The sequence below is a fragment of the Populus trichocarpa genome, chromosome 5 (assembly GCF_000002775.5).
Source record: "Populus trichocarpa isolate Nisqually-1 chromosome 5, P.trichocarpa_v4.1, whole genome shotgun sequence".
Taxonomy (NCBI): domain Eukaryota; kingdom Viridiplantae; phylum Streptophyta; class Magnoliopsida; order Malpighiales; family Salicaceae; genus Populus; species Populus trichocarpa.
Window position 1 is genome coordinate 19,369,405 of NC_037289.2, and position 13,819 is coordinate 19,383,223.

The window sequence follows — 13,819 nt, forward strand, 5'->3', positions numbered from 1 at the left end:
TGCTCTCTCTCTCTCTCTCTCTCTCTAAAGAAATTAAAGTCACAAATTATAACAATAGAAGCAATTATAAAAACAAAATAAAGTTACACAATCTCCACTATATAAAGGCAATACCTTCGACATAGTTCCATCATGCAAGCCCTTGGTGTTTATACAAAACACCGTTACTCTCTCCGAAATCCAAACAAATCTTAGTAATATCCATGGAAGAAGTTGTAGTCATTATAGGTGCTGGCCCTGCAGGGCTCGCATCAAGTGCATGCCTTAATCGTCTTGATATCCCCAACATTATCCTAGAAAGAGAGGGTTGTTATGCCTCTCTATGGAGAAAAAAGGCATATGATCGTGTAAAGTTACACCTTGCAAAGCAATTTTGCGAGCTTCCCTACATGTCCTATCCACCTAAATTACCCATGTTTGTCCCTAAAAACGACTTCATTAGCTATTTGGACAATTATGCATCGCATTTTGGCATAAATCCCCGATTTCATTGTTATGTGGAGTCTGTTTACTATGACAAGAATGCTAGTAAATGGTGTATTGTGGTAAGGAATAATAAACTAAATACAACCGAAGTATATATTGCAAAATTCTTAGTTGTTGCAACAGGAGAAAATAGTGAAGGTTTGATACCAAAGGTGCCTGGGCTCGACGGCTTTGAAGGGATGTACATGCACTCCAGCCAGTATGCGAATGGGAAGGATTTCAATGGCAAAGATGTCTTGGTTGTTGGCTGCGGCAACTCTGGGATGGAGATTGCTTATGATTTGCTCTATTGGGGTGCTCATACCTCCATTGTTGCTCGTAGCCCTGTAAAATCTCTCCACCTCTCTTCCTCTCTTGAGCCTTTTTTTACGTTTCCTTTTCAATTAATATATATCTCTTATAGCAAATGCATGCTTTGAATAATCACTCTTCTTTTTTTTATGAAAATTTGAATAATGGTTTTATCCCATGAATCAAGGTGAAATCAAGCAGATACGGGTAAAACTTTTGTTTTGCAGTTTTTTTATGGGAAAAAATGGAGAGCCAGCAAAGGTTTGTGCAAAGGAAGAATAAAATAAAATATATATAATATACAAAAGAGTACTTCTAATTCTCAAATAAATAAATAAATAAATAAATCAATTGCGTGTATATATCTGGTGTTAGAGTATCTAATTAAGCGTTTTTATTGCTATAAAATTAATATCTGCCTCTGAACCGAATACCATAATATCAATTTCATCTAATATTCAGGTACATGTGATCAGCAAAGAAATTGTTTTTCTTGGAATGTGCTTCTTGAAGTATCTCCCATGCAGATTAGTGGACTTCATCGCAACAACACTCAGCAAAATTAAGTTTGGGGATACATCCAAATATGGGATTCAGAGGCCAACTGAAGGTCCTTTCTATATTAAAGCAAAAACAGGTAGATCGCCCACAATTGACGTTGGGGCTGTGCAAAAGATTAAGACTGGAGAAATTCAGGTATACATACAAACGCTCTGTTCTTTATAGAGATATCTTGTCATATCAGCTAGCGTAAAAGAAATAACAGAGAAATATTAATAGATTAAGCAATAAAAAAATTATTACTTTGGAGTTTATAAAAAAAGAAGATGATTAAATTATATGCATGAGACGATTAGAAATCTTAAATTGTTCAAACAACAAAAAGAATAGTAGAAGCCATGGATCATGCATCTCTTATGATCATGTGAGATGATGGTGGTCGTCGATGCAGGTTTTTCCATCGATAGCAAATATAGAAGGAACCGAAATCACATTTGAGAATGGCAAGAGCAAGCAATATGATGCCATCATATTTGCTACTGGCTATAGAAGCACCGTACTGGATTGGCTGAAGGTAATAGAATATTAATTATAATACGAGTATATTTGCATAATCCAAATTAAATCTGTGATAACAACGTTCTGATGAGTTTTTTTTTTATCTGCCAATGCATTCAGGATGGCAAAGACCTCTTTAATGAGAATGGAATGCCGAAACTACGTTTTCCAAATCATTGGAAAGGGGGAAATGGGCTTTACTGTGCTGGGTTTTCACGGAGTGGATTAATGGGCATTTCACTTGATGCTCAACAAATAGCCACTGACATCGGTCTGGCATGGAAGGGAGCTTCGAAGTGATCGAAGGTTGAAAAATATGGCAGCTCAGTGCTTTGCATGGTTTCAGAGCTTGGTTTTTCTGTGCTTAATTAACGTCTCCCCAGCCTGGATGCTATCGATAGTTTACTTTTAGGTTACCTTTACGGCTCTGCTTTCTCTCCCAACTGTTCTGGGTAGTTTTTCTTTTATTGCTTCTGTAAACCCCCCCCCCCCCCCACCCCCACCCAAAAAAATAAATATAAATAAAAAAACTTCACAAGTCTATCAATGGATGTCTAATTTGCAGAATTTGAGTCCTTATATTTATTATTTTTAAATTAGGCCCCTTCAAATATTTACTTATTTTATTTATGACCTCATTTCTTAGTTTAACTCTACGTTCATCCTTATTCTATTTTTATATTCAGCCCCCATTTATGTTCTATATATTTGTTGGCTTACACCTGATCGAAGACTGATGAGATAAGGGTCAAAATCTCATTTCCAAAAGCCTCTCTCTCTTTTTTTTATTTTTATTTTTATTTTTATTTTTATTTTTTTTATGGCATAGAATTTTTGCAGCAGAGATGATTGGTGGGGGTGTTTAATAAGCATAGTTTTCGGACCCGGACCGGTCTAAGGTTCGAGTCCTGGGTTTAATTTGACCGGGTCACCGAGTCGTCTGGGTCAATTTTTTTTAAATCAAAACGACGTCGTTTTAGCAAAAAAAAAAAACAAAAACCAACGGGTCACAACCGAGTTTTTGACCGGGTCGCCGGGTCAATCCAGGTTTTTCTTTCTTTTATTTTTTCTTCAAACCGGCCCGATTCCAGTCCCGGGTTGGCCAGGTCCCGGGTCGACCCGCTGGGCCGGATCGGGTTTCAAAACTATGCTAATAAGTACTTGATTATGTTAGGTTGGGAACATCATAGTTTTAAAACCCGGCCCGGCCCGACGGGTCGATCTGGGACGCGGCTGACCCGGGGCTGGAACCGGGCCGGGTTGATGAAAAAACCGGTTAGGGAATTGATCCGGAAAAACCCGGTCGACCCGGGTAAACCCAGATGAGACCCGGTTGATTTATATATATAAAACATTATTGTTTTAGTTTTTTACTGTCAAACCATTTGTGACATAAATACAGAATCACATAAAACTAATCTCTTCAATCTTGTAAAACTTTGACTCTTCACAGAAAATTTGGCCTTTAAGGGGAGATTTCCGGTTCTCAAGAGGGATAAGAGAATAGAGAATAAATCAGGGTCTCAATCGATGAAAAGAGGAACAAGTTGATTCAGCTTTGAAAGTTGGGAAAAGAGGGATTTCAAATCTGCTTGAGTTAGGGTTTGATCTGTTGTTTGAAAAATTTGACTACCATTTGTGACTATGTTTGATTGTGTTTTTGGGTTAATCTTGAGTTTGTGGAGACTAAAGTTGCTTCTTTAAGATGATATAATAGTTGTGGTTGTGAAAGTAGGCATTGCTCTTGTATTTTGTAATCTCTTCTACGTTTTTGAGAAGGAACTTTGAATCCCAAAATTGAGGAGGTGATGGTGGGCTTATGGTGGCTGTAGAGGTGGTGGGGAGGTGGTTTGTAAAAAGCAAGGTAGGGATTTGTGTGTACTGTGTAGTGAGAGTGATTGTGCTAATTATATAAGGGCAAGCAATGTTTGGTTTTAGATCTGGTCAAATATGAGTGGCAAGCAGAGTTGTTCTCTAGAAACTTTTCTTTCTTTCAACGACGTTTATTATTATTATTATTAGTCCAAGGGCAAGCAAGAACTTCTTTGTTTTTTTAGGTTAACCCGGGTTAATCCGGGTCAACCTATCTGACCCGTGACCCGATCATTTTACCGGGTCGATCACCAAGTCGGGTTTAAAAATTATGAGGAACATGGTAGATTCATGTATTTATTTGTATCATATTAGATTTTTATGAATGATGACTTAAATTTTTTTTCAAACTTCATTACTATATAAATAGATACTTTAGCACTTCCTCGTTCTCAAAAGTCACTCTCATTTGAGCTTAGATGTATTTGTTTTTGTTGTTTAAGTATAGTTTATTTTAAAAATCAATATTCTTGAAACTATAAAAATTTATTAATTAATCAAGATATAATTTAAACTTTAAATTTAGATCAAGACCAAACAAAAAATATTATTTAATTAAAGTTATTAATTTATCGAGATATTATAGATATAAACTTTATTTTTTTTAATCAAGTATTTCTATTAAGAATTATCACATCTCTATCTTTATTTTGGTAAATTAGAAATTTACTTAATTTTAAGTATAAATCGGATCCATAACAAGGTTCAGTAAAAAGATCCACCATAATTTAACAATATCTTTTTTAATGTTTTATCATATAAAAGAACATCAACCGTAGAAAACATTAACTTTTAACCAATGAGCTTAAAAAAAAAGTACTTTGTTAATAAATTATTTAAAGTTAATACAGTTAAATACAAAAAATATAGTCACTCAAATAATAATAATAATAATAATACATCCACTCAATTTAAAAAAAAAAAACATTAGTGAGCTCTTGACAGACATATCATCATGTCAAGTATTAATTTAATGGCCGTGTTAATAAAATAGACAAAATCTAATAAAAACACTTGATTAGAAAAAAATTGAAAATTTATGTACTCAAATAGTAAAAAAAAAAAATCAAATACAAAAATTGGAAAATTCATAAACTAATAATGTTATTAACTCTTTGACTTTTATTCCATTCAAGGTTTACAAAACTATAAGCGAATTCTTAATCATTCTAAAAATTTAATTATACACTATATACAATTTAATTATAATATCTTTTTAGAATTAATATTTTAATAATTTTGGTGTCAATGACATTAAAAATATCAAATTTCTGACTTGCTATATAATTAGCTTAATCAAATTTCTATTAATAAAATGGATATGAACGTCTTTTATTTTTTATCAATGAATACAAAGCTTTAATATGAGTAAATATTAGTGCTTGAACCGATAAAGCAAATTATATTCGCGGTGAATTATATAATTTAGATTCAAATTTCATTACTCAAAGTAAAAGAGTCAAACATAAGTAAATGAATTATTAAGTAAAATTCATTTCAAAGTAGGAACCTTAAACTTGAATATCTTGTTTTTTAAATTTATAAATGTATTATACAAGTAAAATAATGTTTAGTTTATTATAATAAAAGCATTCAAAATATTAAAGATATTCATAGAAAGCTCATAGTTCATACAAGTTTAAATTTATAAGTATACAAAATAAAATCTCATGAAAAACATGTTTTCGAACACAAATATAATAATAGAATTATAGCATGAATGCTAAATATATTTTCAAACTTGTAATTGATGTTAATTTAAAGTTCTAACATGCATATTAATAATAAAATATATATGTTTAAATTAATTTAAAATACTTACTTGTTGAAATACTTTAAATAATAAAACTTTTAATGTTGTTAATGATGAATTTTTTTTTTTTTTGATGAAATCTGTTAATGATGAATTCTTTATCCTTAAAACTTTATTGTTCCTCACGTACGTGTACAACTAAGTTGATTATAATATGTCTTTCAAGATATCAACACCACCACTTTATTTAGATGCATTTCTAAATAAGATTTTTAAATCAAAGTAAAAATACTCAATTATCTTTTAATAAAGTGAATCTAAACTCTAGATTTAAAAAAAAAAATACAAAACATAAAAAGAAAAAGAGAAGAAAAACAATAAAATTACATCCTTCCTAATTAGATGAAATTTAAGTAATAATGTAAAGCAGCAGCTTGGTAGTTGTTCTCAGTTCAGTAGCAGCCACAATGATATAATCCGAACAATAGAATCAAGATCTCCTTTCCTCTACACCTACTCCAGACCAAGAGAAGCAACATTCATCAACAGCTGCATCTCCTTTCCATTACTCTAGAAGTTTCTCAACAGCAGCAACTGTCGTGGATGATGATAGCTCCAACAGCAGTCATGAGCAATAGCTGCCCAGTAGCAAAGTCCAATAATCCAGCAACCTCATTTCCATTTGAAATTTCTCCCAGTCGCAACAGTGGACAAAATCCTCGTAAAGCTTTGCAAATTAAGGTTTCGTGATTTGTCCAAATATGGGAGTAGAAGAGGGTCCTTTTTTCTTAAAACAACGAAAGGTCGATCTCCCACTATCGATGTTGGGTGCGTGGACAAAATTAAGCAAGGAAAGATCAAGGTACTTATAATTAATTGAATCTGCTATATTCTCCTTGGTCTTCTCCCCTTGTCATGCGACGATATTGATGTCTGATGATCAATCTGTAATAGGTCTTTCCATCCATTTCCATCCATAGCCAACATAGAAGGGAAGAAAATCGAATTTATGAATGGCGAGAGCAATCAATTTGACGCCATTATCTTTGCCACTGGCTACAGAAGCACTGTGGGGAGAGGCTTAAGGTGTGCAGAATTTTTATGCTCAACTTTTATTGCATTAATTTGTTTAGCACGTACGTAGATGCTGAAGACTTTTTTTTCTTTTTTTCTTTTTTATGATGAAGATCGATAAAAATATCACATAATAATACATTATGATCCATATAAATTCAATATGAAAAGATAAAAATATATTTGTTAGCTCTTGTGCTTTTTCTAATTTTCTTTTATTTAAAAAGAAAGTTGTTTGTATTAATTGTGTAGTTTAATGGCTAGGATTACAACATTTTAATTTGATGGTTAAGATTACAATGCACATAAGTGTTGATGCTTATGTTTCACAAGAGATGAGTGTTACAACAATTTTCAATGACAACCGTTGTCATCCAAACTTTTCACGACCTGCGTCGAGCTGGAAGAAGAACTGTATTCAGGGCCAGTCTGCCGTAGCATTTTGTCGTCCTCGAGCTCTCGTCCAAGCTCTTCCTTGTTAGTTGTCCAATATGACGGGGATCCAAAAACTGTATTCAGGGCCTCTGCTTTTAAACAGTAATTTGTGGGATTTCAATACTAGAAATTTTAGAGCCCAAGCCCACTTTTAATTTCGATCTCCTCCTATTGACAAAGTCAGCTCTACCAGCCCTACTTGGTCGATCAAATGGAGGTGCCGAGGATTTTATGCCAAATAATTGATGTTACCTGCCCATCCGAGAAACTTCACAGTCATGCGCCAATTGTCAGGATATATAAAAGATCAATGATTGATTCTTCAAAACATGTTAGAAATTTATTTCGTTCTTTAAATTTAATTAATTTTTTAAATTTTCATTCTATTCAACTTCAAACTTAATTTTTCTTTGTTTAAATAAGTCAAATAAACCCATGAGCAGTTTCATTAAGATATTAAACTTATTTAATTCTTTTAATTTTGGTCAAATTTAAATTTAAACTTTAATTTTTTTTTGTTAAGGTTTTTTCATCTCATCTTGTCAAAATATCTTAATGTGTTTTTTTTTATTGCTTAAAGGTTTCATAATGTTCTGAAAATATTTTATTTTTATTTTTTTTTGGATTTTTGAATAAAAAAAATATATTTTTTATAAAATAATATCGGAGTCTAAAATTAAATCATGACAACGAGAATTAAGAAATGGAGGGACAGAGGAATGGGAAAGACGTGGTGAAGGTTGTGCTTTGGTGGAACATGAATATATTCTCACATGTTGACTTTTATAGCTAATTTGAAGCAGCCGCTATTGCTATTCGCTTTGCGATTACCTTCGAAGTCAATGCAAATATCAATTATGTAGTAAAAAAAGTTTAAAGGAAATATTAATAATGTCAATGTAATACTTATATTATGGATCTTTTAGAAGCTCTAAAGTTAGTTTAGAAGTTTTTTTTTTATCTGATCCAAATGAAAAGGAATTTTTTTTAAAATCTTTTCCAACTACAAAATGTTTTAAATATTATTTTGAAACTACCTTTTCAACTAAAATAAGTGTTTTTCTAAACTATTTTTAGCATTTTCTAAACTAATAAATATTTGATTTTTAATAAATATGAATTAGATTTTTTTTAATAAGACACATCATTCCATTAATTATTTTAATTCATTGAATTAAATCTTCTACAACTTCTCCAAAAATATTATCTTATTAATCAAAATAATTTTTTTATAGAGTTTTTTCAATAAATAGGTGTTTAATGTTTTATAAATATGAATTAGTTTTATTTATCATTTTTAATAATACATGTCATTTCAATAGTGATTTCAATTTATTTGAACATAATGTTTTATAACTTATCCATTAAAAAAACACATTTTCATCCAAAATAAGTATATTTTTAAGAGTTAATTATAAATTAGTCCTTGTAGTTTATCAAAAAAAAATATTAATCCTTGTGATTTTAAAAACTATATAATTATTTCTTATATTTAATTTAAACCAATTTATAACTTAATTATTTTCATCAACTTCATGGTTACAGTAGTAATAGTTGTTTTTTAAAATATTTTTCATTTAAAAATTTATTAAAATAATATTTTATTTATATTTATTTTAATTTCAGGAGATCAAAATAATATAACAATACTAAAAGTATTAATATGAAAATAAAATAAAAAACATGGTGCGACTGTAAATAAACATTCCCTAAGTTATTTCTCCGGATTAGCGATAAAAAGTTTATTCGTGGTCTTCCTATTAGCCCTTTCGATTCATGAAAAAACAAAGCAGCTTGTAATTGATTATTTTTCCGCCCCACCCTCTACCAGCCCCAGGAATTGACAATGCATAGCTCCTGGTCAAACCAATTGTATTGGTCAGGACTCAGGACTAATCAGCATCAGCTGCCATTCCAACAAGCTTCTTATCAACTGTGTGGATTTAAAAGAGCAACAGGAGGAAGAAAAGTCATTCAAAGCAACTATAAAATTGATTTATCACTATAGAAAAAAGAAGTACACGCATTGATTTATGATGGATCGAATATTACAGCAATTCTTCTTTATTGTTGCCATGTGTACGTTAACAATGAACTCAAACATCAAATTGCTCTAGCTGGACATCCTTGGACTTCAAAGGAACATACTCTCCCAGATAAACCTCGAGGTGATCTGACAAGGCCGACTTGTCGATATTTTCATGGTGATAAGATTTGCAGACAAAGTAGATCACTGTTTGGATAACAAGTCCAAACAAATACAACACGAGAAGCATCAGCAAAGAGAGAATCCCAAATGATGCCCTGTTCAAGATGCCTAGTGACGATCCGTGCACAACCTTGTTCTCAAATAGGATGTGTAATGCCAGAGAAGAAAGATTTAGCTTGAAAAATATAATTATTGCGACCCACATCTTCCCCTTAAGTAATTCCCCGCTCTTCATCATGGCTTTAAATCCAGAAGCCTCTTCCAACACGGACACAACACTTGCCAATTGCCAAATTATGCTCATGTACACAAGCCCCAAGAAGTATACCATCAATAAAAAAAAGAGAAGAGGAACAACTTTGTCTGGGCCAACTAAAAACACACATGTAATAGCGACAAACATAGAAACAAAGTTGTATGCAAAAACAGCAAGAAAGATAGACAAAAACGTGACCATGAGCCTCTTCCAAACCTTAGGGACAACACTCATCACCTTCTTGAATGTCACTTCTCGTGCGGTGTAAATGCAAGCTATGGTGTAAACAACAGCTGCAGTTGATAGAAGAGAGAATATAAGTAGGAAGGTGAAGTATGCTGCTTTGAAGAGCCAAAAATAGACCCATTCAGAAGAAATCATGTCAGATATTTTCTCGTATTTTCGGGTGCCGACTTGTGTCTCATCTAACTCTACTTCGTTGTAGATTATCTTTGTAAAGAGGACATTGGATACCTCGATGTGAGCTAAGAAGATGAAAGATAGAGGAAGAATCAAGGCAAGAGTAATCTGACTGAAGATCTTTCTCCACGAGAAGATGATCCTATAAGCTTCTCTGTATATGCCAAAGACCCCAAGAAACTGCATCTCTTCTTGTTCTCTATCCATGGCTACTTTCCAATTAAATGAAAGGGTTAAGGATTGGTAAGGAGAGAAAAATGGAGATCGGTGAAGGAGAAGTGGAGGAGGTTTGTATTTGGTAGAGAAATATAGAAAAGAATTAAGGGTGGACTTCTCGGTATGAAACTGCCCTTGGGATTCTAATGAATTACCAGCAACAAAAAAGTCCCCTTGGCTTGCGCAGTTACACCAAGTAATACATATTTATATATAGCCGATTGAGATTGCCCATTTTCCACAAAGAAATGCCACATCGATTTCGCGAGGCTTCATATGACGTCAGGATCTTTGTTCTTAGTTTGATTTGAAAGCTTGTCAAAGGAGAAGAAAGGACATAAACGGAAATAATAAAGTATTGTATGATATGTTAAGTATTAAAACAACATGTGAAGGGCTTTCGAGGAAATATACAGGCTCTCTCTTGGCTTTTGAAGGACGGCAAAGAATCGGGTCGTTCACGTCGAGGCTAATATTCAATACATTTTTCAAAGGTAGCCTCGTCGAAATCGAGCCAAGTCAACACGGTTTATCTCTTGCTACGAATTTTCCAAATCTTAAAGTATTAAAAGGTATTGCTACTGACCGAGCATTAAATTGAAATCTGTTTGCCGTGCAAAATACAAAATTCACTCTACCCCTGGATTTGTATCTAGAAAATGAAGGGTACTGAGCTTCCTCTGAATTTCGGGATGGTAATTCTTCATATGAAATCAAATCATATTTATTACCTCAAAGATTAAAGGTTAGAGTATTAAGTTACAAAATGTTAAGGATCCCTTAGTGTCAATCTAGCATTGAACTTTTGGATTGGCTTCTTTCATGTTATATTTACTTCTAGTTCCGACAATGATTAGAGATTAAATAGATGTCATGCCCGTGCGATGCCGTGAGCTTATAGCATGCTTGTGTATTGTCATGGGTTTGTGGAAAAAATAAAAATAAATAATATGAAGAAAAACTGTTGCAATCCACAATGTTTTCAAGGAAAAACTACAAAGTTAAATTCTTAACCAGCTTAATATTAAGAAAATAAAATCAACAAAGAAAATTTTGAAAACAATCATAAAAAAATGAAAGGAAAAAAAAAACCATACAGGGAAACACTGTAGCAATTTATAGTGTTTCATGAGGAAATATACCGTTATAATTCTCAATCAACTCAATATTAAAAATAATAAAATCGATAAAGATAATTTTGAAAAAAATCATAAATAAAATCATGTGGGGAAACACTGTAGCAATCCATAGTGTTTTAAAGAAAAAACTAAGAAGCTAAATTCTCAACCAGCTCAATATGAAAAAAAAAATTGACAAAGACAATTCTGGAAAAAAAATCATGTGGGGAAACACTGTAGCAATCTACAGTGTTTTAAAGAAAAAAAACTAAAAAACTAAATTCTCAACCAGCTCCATATTAAAAAAATAAAATCAACAAAAATAATTCTGAAAAAAAAACAAAAAAATTAAAAAAAGAAGAAGACAATTTTGGAAAAAGAAAGCAAAAACAAAATGAAAAAAAAAACATGTGGGAAAAGTTAAAGCTAAATTCTCAACCAGCTTAATATTAAAAAAAATCAACAAAGATAATTAAAAAAAAAACATGTGGGGAAACACTGTAGCAAAACAAAAACCATGTGGGGAAACATTGTAACAATTCACAGTGTTTTAAAGAAAAAATCTACGAAGCAAAATTCTCAACTAGCTCAATATAAAAAAAATAAAATCCACAAAGACCATTTTGGAAAAAAAAAAAACAATTCATAAAAAAAAACCATGTAGGGAAACATTGTAGTAATCCATGATGTTTTAAAGAAACAAACTACAGTACTAAATTCTCAACTAGATCAATATAAAAAAAAAATTGAAAAAGATAATTTAAAAAAAAAACACAAAAAAAAACAAAAAACAAAAGAAGAAGACAATATTGGGAGAAAAAAAACTTGTAAAACCCAAAAAATATGGGGGAAAAAACGAAAAAAATGGGGGGAAAAACAAAAAAAATAAAAATAAACAAAAAAAAAGACAAAACACAAAAAAACAAAAATAAATGACAAAACGGCAAAAAAAAACCAAAACAAAAAAAACAAAAACACGTGGGGAAAGCTACAGTACTTTCCCCACGCGTTTTAGAGTATTTGTTAATAGTCCAATCACTTGTGGCGGGCAACAACCTTAATCCCATATTTACAACCCCCCCCCTCATAATGATGTCATTGATCACTTATCATCCATAAGATGTTTATACCCAAACCTAACTGCTTCGTCTATTCTTCGATAAACTCGTATTAATTTCATGACAATCTAGTGATTTATATCTTAGTATTTTTATTGTTTTAAATTTATATTTTATAAAATTTGTGCAATCTGATAATTAAGGTCTTGATTTTGACTATAATTATTATAATTTTTTTAACGATATAAATTATTTGTGGATTTTATTTCCGTAAAATAAAAATACATATTCATTCTTAACAGTTCCTTATGTAAATTATTAACATATCAATTGGAAATTTCCTCTGTTTTAGCTGGCAATAGATAGAATAAAAGTTATGAATTGACATGCTTGACTCTTGGAGTAATTAATGCTAAATGACCTACCAAAATTTAAAGAGACTCGTTTCTTGTAAATGACAAAGTAAGTAAGTAGATTTGTCCAAAAAGTAGAGGAATCAATGTGAAAAAAATAAAGATGTTTTGACTTTTCTATTGTTTATTTCATTTTTATTTTAATTGTGTTATATTGTTAATTATTACTTGATTGTAATTGTTAATATATAATTAGTTAAAATATTTTCCTTATGATTTTACGATTTTACTATTCAAGTTTACGATCCGAGTTTATATTGTATATTCCGTGTCGTGTCAAAAAAGTGTTTTTGACAACCTTGTTCTTGCCCATCAACTATATGTGTTGGTTATTGCTTAGAGCTTAATGCTAACATAACCCTCTTATCATCACAAAAGTCCACAAAATAACGTTAAAGCATGCTTATGCAAAGAACTTGGATCACTTTACCATATCTTTTTAGAATTAACATTGTAACCACTCATCATTAATAATTATTATCATTAAAAAGACTACACAATATATTCTTACTTTTATAGTTTATTTTATGCAAGTCAATATGATTTAAAAGTATATTAATGCCCATGAATTATCAAGTAAAGAATTGAGCTCATTAACTTACTCGTAAACAAATAAAAAAAAATTAACCTCTTTTATATCTTTTGCATTTATCATTTTTAATCATTATCTATTTAATATATAATAGACAATCTTTAAGACTACATTCGTCGTACATCTTTGCTAACTTCACCATCAAAGAGTCTCTTCAATATTCTCACATTTGTCATATACTACATACAATCTAATGTGATTCCAAGGTATATAAATGTTCATGAATCTTCAAGTAAAGGATTAAGCTCATTAACTCATCCATAAACATATAATTGTCATGCCCCCAATCAAAAGGTGACTAGCATATGGTTTAAAGTGTGTGTGTGTAAACTCCTTTGACCATCTTAAGCCTCAAACCTATCAAACTAGGAATTTCTCAAACAAGAACAGCTTATATAACTAACACAACTTTAATCACACCAATCATATGTTATGCTCTTATAAAATATCCATTTTTTATGTAAACATCTCAAAACACACCCAAATCCACAACGTATACAAAATTTATATCGTTATTTATACAACTCAAAACATGAAATGACAAAACATAGTTTTTGAGAAATACAA

The 13,819-nt window shown here is 31.3% G+C and overlaps 2 protein-coding genes across 3 annotated transcripts; one reads left to right on the top strand and one right to left on the bottom strand.

The window, feature by feature from the left end:
• Positions 1-203: 203 nt before the first annotated feature.
• LOC7492439 (probable indole-3-pyruvate monooxygenase YUCCA11) lies at positions 204-2,255 on the top strand. 2 transcript variants are annotated; one of them, XM_024600674.2, is made up of 4 exons: positions 204-812; positions 1,240-1,492; positions 1,746-1,852; positions 1,957-2,255. In XM_024600674.2, exons 1-4 carry the CDS (start codon positions 204-206, stop codon positions 2,134-2,136), a joined length of 1,149 nt encoding a protein of 382 aa, XP_024456442.1. In that variant the 3' UTR covers positions 2,137-2,255. The 2 variants fall into 2 exon arrangements, with proteins under 2 accessions (XP_024456442.1, XP_002306673.1); XM_002306637.4 differs by having other exon boundaries at positions 1,240-1,473; positions 1,730-1,852.
• A 6,688-nt stretch (positions 2,256-8,943) lies between these two features.
• Positions 8,944-10,277, bottom strand: LOC7469196 (uncharacterized). The gene has a single exon (XM_002307436.4). The coding sequence runs from the start codon at positions 10,060-10,062 to the stop codon at positions 9,067-9,069; it is 996 nt and encodes a 331-aa protein (XP_002307472.4). The 5' UTR covers positions 10,063-10,277; the 3' UTR covers positions 8,944-9,066.
• Between the last annotated feature and the right edge of the window lie 3,542 nt (positions 10,278-13,819).

What these genes read in the sequence shown, in the direction of transcription:
- LOC7492439 (XM_024600674.2), top strand. Translation starts at nt 204, where the DNA reads ATGGAAGAAGTTGTAGTCATTATAGGTGCTGGCCCTGCAGGGCTCGCA. An exon ending in GGTATACATACAAACGCTCT is followed by an intron (nt 1,493 to 1,745) that starts GTTCTTTATAGA and finishes TTCCATCGATAG; the next exon opens with CAAATATAGAAGGAACCGAA. An exon ending in CCGTACTGGATTGGCTGAAG is followed by an intron (nt 1,853 to 1,956) that starts GTAATAGAATAT and finishes CAATGCATTCAG; the next exon opens with GATGGCAAAGACCTCTTTAA.
- LOC7469196 (XM_002307436.4), bottom strand. Translation starts at nt 10,062, where the DNA reads ATGGATAGAGAACAAGAAGAGATGCAGTTTCTTGGGGTCTTTGGCATA.